Source organism: Enhydra lutris, unplaced genomic scaffold, assembly GCF_002288905.1.
Source record: "Enhydra lutris kenyoni isolate GAN:26980312 unplaced genomic scaffold, ASM228890v2 scaffoldscaffold44, whole genome shotgun sequence".
NCBI classification, from domain to species: Eukaryota; Metazoa; Chordata; class Mammalia; order Carnivora; family Mustelidae; genus Enhydra; species Enhydra lutris.
In genome coordinates this window covers 12,625,475-12,641,797 of record NW_019154128.1, presented here as the reverse complement: position 1 = coordinate 12,641,797, position 16,323 = coordinate 12,625,475, and the positions used below count along the sequence as shown (strand labels likewise).

General features: G+C 36.3%; 1 protein-coding gene across 3 annotated transcripts in view; it reads right to left on the bottom strand.

Annotated features, from left to right (window-relative positions):
• Window positions 1-16,323, bottom strand: part of LOC111155868 (prolyl endopeptidase-like) — a 52,071-nt gene that overhangs the window by 23,168 nt on the left and 12,580 nt on the right. For 2 of the 3 annotated variants that reach the window (XM_022516308.1, XM_022516310.1), the window contains exons 3-7: window positions 16,144-16,266; window positions 14,443-14,509; window positions 13,663-13,869; window positions 12,066-12,201; window positions 499-715 (exon numbers count right to left, since the gene is read on the bottom strand). In XM_022516308.1, coding sequence (XP_022372016.1) covers window positions 499-715; window positions 12,066-12,201; window positions 13,663-13,869; window positions 14,443-14,509; window positions 16,144-16,266 — 750 coding nt within the window. The remainder of the gene's footprint in view (window positions 1-498; window positions 716-12,065; window positions 12,202-13,662; window positions 13,870-14,442; window positions 14,510-16,143; window positions 16,267-16,323) is intronic. The other variant, XM_022516309.1, reaches the window with a different exon arrangement.

Genomic DNA, 16,323 nt, shown 5'->3' with positions numbered 1-16,323 from the left:
GAAATGAGCTGTGCAACAGGGCTGCAGTGTAACCATCATCACGTGAATGAGCCCAGGCTAGCCTGCCATGCGGTGAGACAGCATGGCCTAGTGCTTACCTTACAGCAAACCAATGAATGTTTCAATGAAGGCATCTGAGAAATGGCTAACTGGGACCAGAAGAACTGCCTAGCTGAAATCAATCCAAATTGCTAAATTATAAAATCATGAGCTTATAAAAGTTTGTTCTTTCAAATCATTAAGTTTGGCTTTGATAACTGATAACATCAGGATAAAGAATGTTTCATTTACTAACCTTTTAAGGCACAATTACAATATGGAGAGGCATTATCTCTAACGGAAGAGAAATAGGATTGGTTATGAATAAGAAGGTAGCATCAATTTCTACACGTTACCAAAAGCCTACAAAACGGTTAACTCTTAGAGCATGGAATGTTGTTGATGGAAGTGTGACAATTTTTAACAGCTCAAATGGGTACACAGAGAATCCAGGATTACCTTGAATTCCGTAGGCTCACCAACATTAGTGAGAATGTATAATTCATCATCTCTGTGTTCAACGTAGTAAAGGACTCCATGTATTCGCTTCTGGATAAGTACTGGTGGGTCCCAAGGGCTTAGGCCATCTATCAACCACACTTCAGAAGTAGTCTTGTTCATAATATTGATGGTGAGGAAACGACTGTCCTTTGTAAGATAAAGGAAAACAAAATAGCTGCATGTGCACGAGAGAGAGAGAGGGAGAGAGAGAGAAAAAAAAATCCAGTAAATTTCAAATTACCAGAAAATCCAGTAAATCCTTAGCTACCTTAAAGATGATATACAACTACCTTCTGTACATGTGTTGATTTATAATGCAAATAGGAAATAAAAACTCCTTAGTGAATACTGCTTGTAAATTTAGAAAACTATTATTTTTCTCATTTCCCCCACAAAGGTATTTAAAATAATTTTTTCTCTAACATTTTATTATGAACATTTTTCAGATCTACAGAAAAGTTGAAAATGTCCAGTGAATACCCATGCATCCACCACTGAAATTCAATTATTACCAAAAGTTTGCTTTATTTCCTTAATCACATTATCTGTGCATCTATCAATCCATCTTTTCCTGAATGCATTTTAACATAAACTATAGACATCATCTAACTCTCACTTAATCACATTAGTAGTTTATAGGACTTCTTGCTGGGAAGAGGAAATAAACTTCCTAGAGGAGATATGTATTGTCGGGAAGGAGAGAGGCAGAGTTTACTTTGTTCTTCTTCTGTAGGCATGTTGGCTTTTTGCCCCCTCCCAGTTTTTACAACAAAACAAACAAAATAGAAATAACAAAAATGGAAATAGGAAGAAGAACCCCTGCAGTCTCAACACATTTAAAAAATTAATATAACTTCTACTTTTTTCTATTTTTCCTTCCCAAGTTTATTTATATTTCATGCATTTGTTTTTATTTATTTATTTGTGAGAGAGAGAGAGAGAATGCACGTGCGCACACAAGCAGGCAGAGTGGCAGGCAGAGGCAGAGAGAGAGAAGCAGGCTCCCCGTTGAGCAAGGAGTCCAATGCGAGACTCAATTCCAGGATCCTGGAACCATGACCTGAGCCGAAGGAGTGGCTTAACTGACTGACCCACACAGGTGTCCCTGCATTTCTGTTTTTAAATTAAAATTTTTTTTTAGTATTGAAGTACAGTTGATACATAATGTTCATTAAGTTCAGGTATAGATATAGTGATTAGACAACTCTATACTCAATGTTCATCACATGTGTTTAACCATTTGTTACCGTAATTATTTTTTTAAAAAGATTTTATTTATTTGACAGAGAGAGAGATCACAAGTAAGCAGAGAGGCAGGCGGGGGTGGGGGGAGTAGGTTCCCCACTGAGCAGAAAGCCCGATGTGGGGCTCGATCCCAGGACCCTGAGATCATGACCTGAGCCAAAGGCAGAGGCTTAACCCACTGAGCCACCCAGGCGCCCCATATTACCATACACTATTACAATATTATTGAGTATATTCCTTATACTATGCTGTATTTTCCTCTCCATGATTTATTTTACTCATGCATGTCTTTAAACTGATGTAAGCGAAATATAGATGCAATTTTGTATTCTGCATTTGTGTCTTCACAGTATGTGTATCTCACCCCAAATTAATTAGTCTTTATCCCCCCCCGCCTTTTTTAAAGGTTTTTTTTTTTTTTTATTTGACAGAAAGAGACACAGAGAGAGAGGGAACACAGCAGGGGGAATGGGAGAGGGAGAAGCAGGCTTCCTGCTGAGTAAGGAGCCCGATGCAGGGCTTGATCCCAGGACCCTCAATGACTGAGCCACCCAGGCGTCCATAAGCACAGTCTTTATGATGGTTACTTTCAATGGCTACCTAATATTCTAGCAGGTTGCACTGTCGTAATTCTTAAAACTCTGGATTTCAGGGGCGCCTGGGTGGCTCAGTGGGTTAAGCCTCTGCCTTCGGCTCAGGTCATGATCCCAGGGTCCTGGGATCGAGCCCCGCATCAGGCGCTCTGCTCAGTGGGGAGCCTGCTTCTCCCCCTCTCTCTGCCTGCCTCTCTGCCTACTTGTGATCTCTGATTGTCAAATAAATAAAAAAACCCACACCACCTCTGGATTTCAATTTTTCACTGTAATAAAGAATCTAACAGAAAACATATTCATGAAGATAGTTCTTCCTCCCTGACCTTAACAGTTATTTCCCTAAGACAAATTCTTAAGAATGGAAATACTAATTTATTTATTTATTTAAAAGATTTTACTTATTTGACAGCAATAGTGAGAGAGGGAACACAAGCAGGGGGAGTGGGAGAGGGAGGAGCAGGCTTCCTGCTTAGCAGGGAGACCGATGGGGGACTTGATCCCAGGACCCTGAGATCATGACCTGAGCCAAAGGCAGATGCTTAAGGAAATAGTAATTTAATGATACACAGTAATTTTTAATGACTCTTGATATATATAATCAAATAATATCCCAAGAGCCTTATATTAATTCACACTGACCTATTGGATGGGTTTAAATGTTATGTTTACATATTTCCTTATTATAAAAGTAATCCATAATAAAAATATGGAGAAATACAAAGAAGGATGATAACCCTGGATCTCACTACAGAGATAAGCATGGCTAATATTTTAGTAAAATTCCTACTGCACTGGACATTACCACATTTGTCAATTTTCTTTCTGTGATGTGTCTTTGTCCATTTTAAACTCGGGATATAGTTTACATTATTAGTCTATAAACATCTCTTCATAAATTAAGGATATTCATTTGTCCTTTTGCTGAAAATACTTTTTTCCATTTTGTCATCTGGATTTTATTAATTTGTAATGGTTTCTGACTTGAAAGTTTAATATTTAAGGTAGTCAAGAATAATTTCACACCCTTTGTAATTTCTTCTATTGATTTTATGCTTTGGGACTATTTCAATCAAGCTGAGTACAGTACTTATATTGTCATCTAGGTTTTTTTTTTTTTTTTTTTTTAGTTTTTTTTTTTCAATGGATTCTTTAAATCTTTTAGGAATGTATGCTGATAGATGAAGTGATGAAAATTCTTTAAAGGGGGGGTGGGGCAGAGAGAGAATCTTAAGCAGGCACCACAACCAGCATGGAACCTGATGTGGGGCTCGATCTCACAACCCTGAGATCATGACCTGAGCTGAAATCAAGAGTGAGACACTCAACTGACTGAGCCACCCAGGTGCCCCTGATGAAAATTTTTTTTTCTCCAAATAGTATTTCCCACAGTATTAAAAAATAATACCCATTCAGGGGCAAAGAAATAAAAGCAAATAAAAAATATCTTCAAACAAATGAAAATAGAAATACAATATACCAAAACTTATGGGATACAGAAAAAGTACTTATGAGAGAGAAGTTTACTGTGATAAACACCTACATTAAGAAACATCTTGGGGTGCCTGAGTGGTGCAGTGGGTTAAGCTTCTGACTTTTGGTTTTGGCTCAGATTGAGATCTCAGGATCATGGGACTGAGACCCGCAATGGGCTCCATGCTCAGCATGGAGTCTGCTTAAGTTCTTCTCTTCCTTTGCCCCTCCCCACCAGACTCTCTCTCTCTCAAATACATAAATAAATCTATAAATAAATAAAATATTTCACATAGGCATGCCTGGCTGGCTTAGTTGCTACGAGTATGCACCTCTTGAATATCAGGGTATTGAGTTTAAGCCCCACCTTGGGTGTGGCACCTACTTAAACAAAGAAAAACAACCAAAAAAACCCCAAAACACCCCCAAAAAAAAGAAAAAAGGAAGAAATATCTCAAATTAACCAACTAATATTATGCCTCAAGAAATCAGAAAAAGAAAAAAATAAGCCAATGCTAGTAGAAGAAAGGAAATGCAATAAAGATCAGAGCAGAAGTAAAGAGACAGGAAAAACAATAGAAAAGATCAACAACACTAAGAACTGCTTTTTGAAAAGATAAAACCAAAAAACTTTTAGCTACAGTACACAAAATCAGAAAGAAGAAAGGACACATTACTGATACTCTAGAAATAAAAAGGAGTATAAGACTACCATGAACAATTATATGCCAACAAATTAAATAAACCTAGAAAAAAAATGAATAAATTCCTAAAAATGTACAACCTACAAAGACTAACTCATGAAGAAATAGAAAATCTGAACAGACCAATAAAGACACTGGTGAAATCTACCAAACATTTAAAGAATTAGCACCAATCCTTCTCAAATTCTTTCCAAAAAATTGAAGAGAAGGAAACACTCCCAAACTCATTTTCTCAGGCCAGTATTATGCGATTCAAAAGCCAGACAAGGACACTACAAGAAAACTATCTAATATCCTTGGTGATAAAAAAAATAGATAAAAAATTACTCAACAAAATGCTAGCAAACCTAATTCAATCGCTTCTTGGCCTTTTGGATAAGCTCAAGTCTAATTCAATAGGACGTCGAAAAGATTATTCATCATGCATGCTAAAAATTAATCTGTGAGATATGAAAATGGTTCAACATATGCAAATCAACAAATGTGATACATTTATAGAATGAAAGATAAAAATCACATGATCTCAATAAACACAGAAAGCATTTGACAAAATTCAAAATCCATTCATGATACAAACTCTCTCAACAACTGGATATGGAACGAATTTTACTCAACATTATAAAGCCCATATACGACAAGTCCACAGCTAACATCATATTCAATGATGAGAAGCTGAAAAGTTTTCTTCTAAGATCTAAAACAACACAAGGATGACCACTCTCACTACTTCTCATGAACACAAATACTGGAAATCTTAGCCAGAATAATCAAGCAAGAAAAAGAAATAAAAAGCATCCAAATCAGAAAGTTTCTGCAGGTGATATGATTTTATATATAGAAAAACTTAAAGATTCTGCTGTAGTAGTAATAAATTCAGTTCAGGGTGTAAAACCAACATCTAGAAAAAAACATTATCAGTGTTTTGATACACTAATAATGAAATACCTGAAAAAGAAACACACAAACCAACATCATTTAAAATAGTATCAAAAACAAATACTTAGTAATAAATTTAAAGATTTTATTTATTTATTTGACAGAGATCACAAGTAGGCAGAGAGGCAGGCAGAGAGAGAGGAGGAAGCAGGCTCCCCGCTGAGCAGAGAACCCGCTGCGAGGCTCGATCCCAGAACCCTGGGATCATGACCTGAGCTGAAGGCAGAGGCTTTAACTCACTAAGCCACCCAGGTGCCCCAGTAATAAATTTAACCAAGGAGAGAAAAGATCTATATATTGAAAATTTTAGACTTTGGTGAAAGAAAATAAAGACACAAATAAACAGAAAGATATGCCATATTCATGATTTGGAAGAATGAGTATCACTAAAATGTCTAAACTACCCAAAGCCAACTATACACTGAACGCAATCCCTATTAAAGTCCTAAAGGCGTATTTTACAGAAATAGAAAAAACAATCCCAACATTTGTATAGAACCACAAAAGATCCCGAACAGCCAAAACAACCCTGAAAAAGTAGTAAAAGGCATCACACTTTCCGATCTCAAACTATATTACAAAGTTATAATAATCAGAACAATATTGTACCGACATAAAAACACACTAGGGGGTTCCTGGGTGGCTCAGTTGGTTGAGCATTTGACTCTTGGGTTCAGCTCAGGTCATGATCTCAAGGTCAAGAGACTGAGTCCTATGTCAGGCTCTGTGCTTGGTGGGAGTCTGCCTGAGGTTCTCTCTGTTCTCACCTTCTACCCCTCCCCACCACTCATGTTCTCCATCAAATAAATAGTTAGATAAATGTTTAAAAAATATAGACACTTGGACCTACTAGAACAGAATTGAGGGCACAGAAACAAACCCTTGAATATATGCTCAACTAATACTGGATGAGGGAGCCAAGAATACTCAAAAGGGAACAGAAAATCTCTTCAATAAATTGTGTCGGAAAACTGGATAATCACATGCTACTGAAATTGCTGTGTTAATAAAACTAGAACTCTACCTTAACACTACTCACAAAAATTAACTTGAAATAGATTAAAGACTTTATTTATTTTTTTTTTTTTAAAAGATTTTATTTATTTATTTGTCAGAGAGAGGGAGAGCGAGCGAGCACAGGCAGACAGAATGGCAGGCAGAGGCAGAGGGAGAAGCAGGCTCCCTGACGAGCAAGGAGCCCGATGTGGGACTCGATCCCAGGACGCTGGGATCACGACCTGAGCCGAAGGCAGCTGCTTAACCAACTGAGCCACCCAGGCGTCCCTAGATTAAAGACTTTAAACTTAAGACCTGAATATATGAAACTCCTAGAGGAAAACACTGGAAAAAAGTTCCTTGACATAGAGGCCTTGGCAATGATTTCTTTTTTTTTAATGACACCAGAAGTACAAACAAACAGATAAATAAGTGGGAATAGATCAAACTAAAAAGTTTCTACATAGGAAAAGAAGTGAAAAGGCAACCAATGGACTGGGATAAAGTATTTACAAACCATACATATATTTGATAAAGGGTTAACATCCAAAATATATAAAGAACTCCTGTAAGTCAAAAGCAAAACAAAAACAAACAAGTCTGATTTAAAAATGGGGCAGGAGACCTGACTAGACATTTCTCTGAAGGCATACAAATGGCCAATGGATACATGAAAAGATGCTCAACATCACTTATCATCAGGGAAGTGCAAACCAAAATCACAATATCACTTCACATATGTTAGAATTATAAAAAAAAAAAAAACAAAACCAAAAAACCCCCCAAAAAACAAAAACAAAAAAAAAAAAACAAGTGGGAACTGATGTTAGTGAGGATGTAGAGAAAAGGAAACCCTTGTGTACTGTTGGTGAGAATGGAAACTGATACAGTGATTACAGACCAGAAAAGTAAGGTTCCCTAAAAAATTAAAAAAGGAGAGGCAACTAGATGGCTCAGTTGATGAGGCATTTGACTCTTGGTTTCGTTTCAGGTCTGGTCTGGGTCATGGGATCAAGTCATGTGTTGGGCTCTGTGCTCAGCAGGAGTCTGCTTGGGTATCTCTCCCTCTGTCTCCCTCTCACTCTCTGCCGCTCATCTGGCTTGCATGCAAATTCTCTCTTAAGTAAATAAAATCTTAAAAAAAAAAATTAAAAAAGGAACTACCGAACTACCACATGATTCAACAACCCCACTTCTGGGTATTATCTAAAGGAAGCGGAGTCTGGGTCACAAAGAGGTATCTGCACTCCCAAGTTTATTACAGTATTAGTAATACTACCTAAGTGTCCACTAATGGATGAATAAAGAATACACACACACACACACACACACACTGTGGAGTTTTATTCAGCCATGAGAAAAGGGAAATCCTGCCATTTGCAACAACATGGACTGACATTGAGGGCATTATGCTAGTAAGTCAGACAGAAAAAGACAAATATCTTATGACATCACTCATATGTGGAATCTACAAAAGCTGAACTCATAGAAACAGAGTAGTTGAATGGTGGCCAGGAACTGAGAGCTAGGTGAAATTGGGAGATAACGGAGAAAGGGTACATGTCTTCAGTTATTTATTTTTGAGAGGGTGAGCCAGAAGGGAGAGGGAGAGAGAGAATCTTAGGCAGGCTCCATGCCTAGTGCAGGACCCAGTGCAGAGCCCAATGTGGCGCTTGATCTCACAACCCTGAGATCACCACCTGAGTGGAAACCAAGAGTTGGACGCTTAACTGAGCCACCCAGGCACCCAAATATCTTTAGTTATAGAAGATGAATAAGCTCTGGGATCAGATGTCCAGCAATGGTGACTACAGAATTAGCAATACAGTATTATGTACTGGAAAGTAGCCAAGACGGAAGACTTTAAATGTTCCCACCATATATAAAAAAGGTAATTTGTGAGGTGACTGAGATATTAACTACCTCTCTTGTGTTAATCATTTTGTGATAGGTATAACATATCAAATCAACACATACACCTTAAACTTTTTATATATATCTCAATAAAGATTAAAAAGATAAATTTTAAAAAAGGCATGAGTGCATTAACAAAGTTACAGAATGATACCAAAGTACTTTCAATTCAAAAAGAGAGAAGACAAGGAATGTAAAGAACTAAGGTCAATCCATTTTCCCATTTATTTCTATTGATATATTTTAAGTTTAAAAATAAATATTTTACCTCTGATTATGAAAATAATTATGCTCACTATGAAAAATAAGTTGACATCATACTACATACTCACTTTTTTTCCTCACCTAGCACAGTAATACATTTTTTTTAAACATTTTTATTTATTTATTTGACAAACAGAGATCACAAGAAGGCAGAGAGGCCGGCAGAGAGAGAGGGGGAAGCAGGCTTCCCGCTGAGCAGAGAGCCCAATGTGGGGCTTGATCCCAGGACCCTGGGATCATAACCTGAGCCGAAGGCAGAGGCTTTAACCCACTGAGCCACCAAGGCGCCCCAGTAATACATTTTTAAATTAGTTTTAATTATGGACTTAGTAGCAACACATACTCTTTTCTTTTTTTTTTTCTTGAGTACAGGTGACACACAATGTTCCATTAGTTTCAGGTGCACAACAAAGTGATTTGATAAGTTGACATGTTATGCTATGCTTACCATAAGCCAACACACCCTTTAAATTCTGCTATACACCAAGGATTCAATGGTTCAATGGTACTCACAGTCATCACTGGACTAGGGATTTAGTTTGAAAGAAAAGTGCACCATTTACTCAATTAATAGGCTAGATGAGTGGCAATAATACAGGCCTGGTATCCTAGTTATCAATAAAGACATAAAAGTGACTAAGTCTCTGCTCATAATATAGCAGTTCTAGGTTGTCTTATGAATTTACATGTACGGACCATGCTGTAAGGCACAAAATCAACTTCAATTTAAATAAGAAAACATGTCTTTTTATTAATTACACTGGTTGCAACCATTATGCCTACATGGGTAGCAAACTCGAATTTTCCCATTCTGCAGTATTACTGGATATGTAAGTGAGGAGTTTGAAATGATTTGCAAGGATTTTTAATTTGCATAAATATATTTAAAAGATAGGTATACTCCAAAGTATGAAAGTAACGGTAGAAACACAAAAACTCAGAAACTTTTGGAATAAATATGCGAGTGTCATTATCCAAAGTCCAAAGCATTACCCAGGTAAAACATTACCAAGGATACTGAACAAAACTGAACAAGAAATGGCTTGTCCAAGATCAAACAGTCTATAGAAGAAAGAAGACTAGAAGCATCTGCCACATCGAGGAAAAGGTGCCATTCCAGGCTAATTCCATTTCTCACACAAGAATTTAGGTTCTACTACAAAGGAAGAACAGAATCAAGTGCCAGAAGATGCAGGTGTCTGTTTTTTTCTAATCAACTATATTATTTCATGTAGATCTTTAATGTCTCTATATTTCAAAAGACTTAAATTCTAAAAGAAGCTAAAGGTCTACATCTAAAATTCCCTTTACTTGAAATTTCTAAGATGTTACATGTTTGGTGTAGCTTAATACATTCGAGGTTACCCTGAGTTGTCCTTACTGGGATCTTTGGGGTTTAGACCCCCAGTCTCCAATGACCAGGCCAGTTTCAGTAATCTCCCAGGTTTTTCTAATTTAGCCTAGTTCTGGCCTCCAGTAATAGAACCAAACTGTAAATCATATAATGAATGGCATTTGTACCCGTGATGGTTTTTAGTGGTGGTGAGGGCATTGTTGTTTTTCAGTTACTTAAAAAGTGGGTCTCCTAATTCTGGTCAGAACTTTCCTTTTGGAGTCTTTAATTTCACACATTCTAGGGAAAGCAGAATTATAAACGGCTCTGGAAATATTTGAAAATGGAAGAATATATATTTAAAACACAACAATCTTTAAGAATAGTGGAGAGGCATTTTCCTTGAACATGATTCTCAAAGGCATTCTACTATCAAAACTGAAAGCTACCTTTCAACAACCAAATTTACTCAAACAATGGAAACAAAGCAGATGGAAGAACCTGGCTTGTAAGGGTTCTTTTTTAGGCACATTCATGACAATACCTTTTTAAAAATCAGGTACCCAAAACTGGTCCACTAGAGGCAGGTAAATGGAAATTACAAACTTTGGTGAACTTTACTATGAGAACAGAAAACTAAACCCTGAGGATCAAAGCAAACACAGTAAAGAAGCAGTTCTGTGTTTCAGAAGTTTTTTGGAGAACTTTACCCCATTTTCTCATTAGGTATGCTGCTCTTACCTTTTGGTCCTCCCCTCTGAATTTGGGGATTATAAAGTGTTAAGAACTTACAAACTAGTTTGTGTTGTAGATCAGGATTCTGAATGTCAAATGAGGCTTAACCATAGATGGTTAGTTCTTTATTGGGCAGAAAAGCATGTACAAGTCAAAGAGGTTCCACTTAATCTTAGAAATTAGGATGGTACCAATATATGCCAAACAAGATTCTTCTTTAAAAGTATAGCTTACTGTGTTAATTTTGAGCTTCATTCACAAGATGGCAAATGGTTTATAATCATAAGTTATTGATAAAACATAATAAATTACTAGTTTAAACTATCATCTCCCCAAAAGATATCCTTGATGAACAGCACATAAAATGGTAGAATCATATGAATAAATAGTTCTGACAATTTCTCATCAAAAAATTATCATCAGAAGGTGGGAAAAAGGGCAATGATAGCATTACTAGACCAAGAATGCTAGTTCTATGGGCTGGAATAACAGAACTTCTCTAGACCTCAAATTCTCAATATAAACTGGAGGCCGTATAAGATTTTCATTAAGATCCTTATCAGTTCTGAAAATTGCAAGAAATGATGGGCTGATTTCTTGTCTTGAGTATCAACTTCACTGACATGGATGTCATTTTTTTTTTCTTGTAAAATCTGTCCAGACATTGTCCAAACTATACTGTGAAATGACATAGAAGGTGATAGGATCCTGGTGTTAGGGAAAAATTTATTTCTCATAAATCATTTGGAAAATATATCTGGGTAAGAGTCAAGGGATTTTGCCGGATAAACTTATTGTCATTTCCTTCCAAGCCTGCTAAGTGGCAATATGAGGCATGAGTCCTAGATTATAAGGAAGTAAAGAAAATTAGCTTTAGGAAGGAATTACCAAAATACTGGGGAGAGCAAAATTTAAAGATCAGTGGACATCATGGCTCAAAGTAAAACAATTTAAAAGGCAGATAATTTATTTGGAATGAGTAGTGAATTCTGAGCAACTGACACCATGGTATTCTAGTTATGGCTTACAAAGGATTTAAAAATGTAGTGTGATAACACTATTAAAGATTTAATTAACAAACCTTTTCACAGTCCCCAGAGAATGTTAGGAACTTAGTATTTGTAGTCTAATGGTGTATTTGTGTTCACTGTGGAGCCTGAATATAACTAGATTCCAATTTTAAATCCAAACAACTAATAAAAGAATGATTACATTCACCTTAGCCTATTAATGCACCTGGTGCTGAAATCAACATTTTATGTCAACTAAGAACAGTACTTTAGATAACTGGAGAACAATCCTGGAGAAAAAAATTTAATTGCATTATTCTAGTACCTTGGGTCCTTTTCTGTGTAAAAACGTTCATTACGTTTGTTATCACCAAAAGTTGCTCGATATACATCGTGACAGCGAAGGTTCCTCTGGAAAGTATAGAACAGGACATCTTCCTCTTCTTCATCCTTAACCCATTCTGAAAGAAAATAATTATATATTTATAGTTGAAAAAAGGGCACAGTGCATTCAAATTTTGAGTGCCATAAAAAGAGATATTTACAAGTCATTCCTGGAAATGTAAAACCGAACGCAGGTTTGACTAGAGCTAACCAATGTTATACAGAAGTCAAAGAGCTTTCTGGAGAATAAAATATCACTACATCAATTTCAAGTAGTTCTCCTTCTCAAGTTTCCAAATAAGAGTTAAGTGTTCAGTATCTCAGAGTCACATGCTTACAGGAGATAAATTATGTTTACATCTACAATCTCTAACTTTGAGTCTAAAGAAACACTGGACCACATTCTCTCAGGCCTATCTAATTTCTGTCTGTCCTCAATCTACAGAATATCTCAAACTACCAAATACATTTTAATGCTGGAGTTTTCTTGATCTTACCAGAAGCTGTCTAGGAAGTTTTCAAACGATCACATCATGACTGCCACCTGGCTGACAGTGATTGTAAGACATCATTGTATAATACACATCTTGATTTTAGAGAGGTTAAAATGTACAAAATGTATGTCTCGGGGTGCCTGGGTGGCTCAGCTGGTCAACATCCAATTCTTGATTTCAGCACAGGTCATGAGATCTAGCCTCACATGGAGCCTGCTTAACATTCTCCTTCCCTCTCTCTCTGCCCATCCCCTCGCAAAGTAGGTCTCAGAATAAATTATACTATAATTTCAATTCACTGCAAAAGCATTTAGTTATTAAACAATGGGGAAAATTATGGCAGAAAATGAAAAGGGAGGATAAACTATAAATATATATATCACTCAATGATAAAAGATAAAATTTGAAGTTGGTTCTCTGAATCAAAACATCACTTCTAGGGGCACCTGGGTGGCTCAGTGGGTTAAAGCCTCTGCCTTCGGCCCAGGTCATGATCCCAGGATCCTGGGATCGAGCCCCACGTCGGGCTCTCTGCTCAGCAGGGAGCCTGCTTCCCTTCCTCTCTCTCTGCCTGCCTCTTTGCCTACTTGTGATCTCTGTCTGTCAAATAAATAAAACATCACTTCTACTGATGAATAAGTTAGTTCAACATGTGCCAAAGTTTGTTGGCAGTGACCTTGGGAAATTTAAAAAATTAAAAAAAAAAAAAGCCTAAATTTAAAGTTAAGTAACATATTAAGATACAATTTATCTTAAATGTATTTGAATGGTATATTGCAAAGAACTACTGATCTATCGAAATACACTGTGCAGCTTGGATTCTGACTGTAATACTTTAAAAAACATGAACATTAATTTGGATAGACAATTAAAGGAAGGTCTCCTAAATAAGAGACACACAGGAAGCCGTGGAGGCCATAGGGATAAATGGATTAAGCATTCACCTTCTCATTCACATGGACAAAAAAAAATGTTTCAAAGATGTGGACAATTCTTTTACAGTTGCCTTTTAAATACAGAAGACTGTTTTGTTTGGTGGCTTACCAAAACTGGACACATTTGGGAAAGAGGCTTCCATTACAGGCTGATCACTGAGCTTCACAACTATACAGGTAGATGCTTCAGAATCTTCAGTTCTTATCTTAGCAGCTACATATTTTTCATCGGGAGCAACTCTGATACAATCAATGAAGGGCTGGTCTAATTTAAGTTCCTCCAAATTGAATAAAACCTCATAATTATCATTATCTGCTGCATAAAGAAAAGTATGAAAGTGTTAACTCCACAAGATGTACTTAAAAAAAAAATCTTTAAACTGTATTTCAATGTCTTGAATTAGAATTCCCCTTCTAGAAGAGGCTTAACACTCCAGCTTCCTTCAGGACTGACAGCAGCTTGATTTGCATAGAAGCTGGTATTTATTTAATATTAGTCTATGCTACTCAATATTATTCTATGAATCAGCCTATGTGATATTATTTGATAGTCTTGTATTTATAGACCATGGAGAAACTAGAGAGTTAATGGAATGTAAATGACACTGAACAATCTATGCAAAAGGCCCAGCATACTACTTGGGATATAGGAGATGCTAAAAAAAAACTGGATCCCACCTCCATTCAAGCTTTTGGGTATAGCCGTTAACTGTATCTTGAGCAAACCCAGAAATTAACTAGTCATTTTTTTTTAAATGTAGAAATAATCTAAAAAAATGCATATTTTCTATACTTTCAAGAAATTAATGCTGAATTTCCTACGAAAAAATGTGAAATACAAAAGAATCAGAGTTTGTTAGGGGAAAAAAAAGGAAAAACTATGGTGTACCTTCTTCATCTTTGGAACGAACCAAGCAGCAACCTTCTTGATAATAAACGAAACCACCATGCTTAACCTGACAAAGAAAGAAAAGGTTTATTTAATAATTAAACAATTTAATTAACTGTTTGATGGTCTGACCATTTAATTTTTTTAAAAGACTTTTTGTTTATTCATTTGAGAGAAAGGATGAGAGCACAAGCAGGGAGGAGGGTCAGAGGGAGAGGGAGAAGCAGGCTTGAACCCAGGATCCTGAGATCACGACCTGAGTCGAAGGCACATGCTTAAAAGACTGAGCCACCCAGGAGCCCCTGGTCTGACCATTTAAGATGAAGAAGAAAGGAGATCTTTCCTAAAAAGCAGACCCATGTCTATGAATGAACACATAAAAAATATAAAATGGATCACTTTTTACAATACAGTAAGATATGGTTTTCATACATTCACAATCGTTGGAAGAGTTTCTAATACATAAATGTAAGAGGCAACAGAGAGAAGGCATAACAAAACTTGTTTTGGCTCTTATGACGGTTAACAAACCACTTTAGCTATATTTTGGGAGTATCTGACATCCCTATGGTGGGATTCAGTTAACAAAAGATCGAATGGCATCTTTAAGGTAATCTAAAATGAGGCAGACGAAGAAAGAGTGGTTCAGATTAGTCTGGAAACACAATAACCTGATGAGATGCTTTCCTCTAAAATATGCAGTCACCACCAACTGTCCTGGTTTCAATTTTTTTTAAAGAAAGATTTATTTATTTGAAAGAGAGAGTACAAGTAAGCAAGCAGGAGGGAGGGCCAGAGGGAGAGAGATTCTCAAGCAGACTCTGCACTAAGCATGGAGCCCAACACAGGGCTCCATCTCATAACCCAGAGATCACGACCCAAGCTGAAACCAAGAGTACAACACCCAACCGACTGCACCATCAAGGCGCCCCTCAATACACAAAGCATCTTATGACAGATATACACAATTTGAGACTGAGAGATGATTACCCAATCTATAAATAGTACTCTTGTCTAATACCTACATGGTATTAATTAAATTAATTAAATGAAATTGACTGATTGATATGACTTCATATTCTAGCCTAAAACACATTTATCACCTGCTGAGTTAATGAGTTATTTTGAATCTGGAATTCCTGATTCTTAACCTACTGTTATTCCCACTATACTATGAATGTGATTTTCATTTATAAGCTGTGGTTCTGTTTTCTAGTCTTACTGAAAAAGTTGCAACATGCATGTCAATCTGTTTCAACTGGTTATTTATGACTGTGGTAGAACCATTAAATGGTCAATTACTTGGCCTTCATGGTATTATACTACTTAAAGTATACTTCCTTTTATTACAAAAAAAGTATAGATAGAGCAATCAAATACTTTTCAAATAAAAAAAAAATGACGGCTGATGGTTTCATATGAACTTCTCCTTGGAATTATTTAAAACATTTTAAAACAGAAATAGTTGTTTCCAAAAACCAGAATTAACAAAGTAACTTGGAAGTTCATTTTGATTTTGAAATTCATTTATAGTTTATTTTAAAAATCATACTCTGCTTATTCTTTGTTGTTTAAGATTTTCAGCATAAAGGCAAAAGCAGTTTACTTTTGTTGTGGGATTATGTCTAGAATAACAAAGTACTTCATTTGCATCCTGACTGGTAATATCAGATTAAAAAAAAAAAGACGAGGATATCCTACCTCTGCATTGATGATTTCGTATTCTTCTTGTGGCTGTGTTTCTAACTTTGTTCTCACTTTTTCAAACGCGTCCATGTTTTCTGAAAGTGATTTTTCGTTTTCTTGTTTAATAGGCAGAAAATCCTGGAAAAAGTTTTACTGGTATGATCATAATATTTCAAACTAGAGAGAAAAACCTTT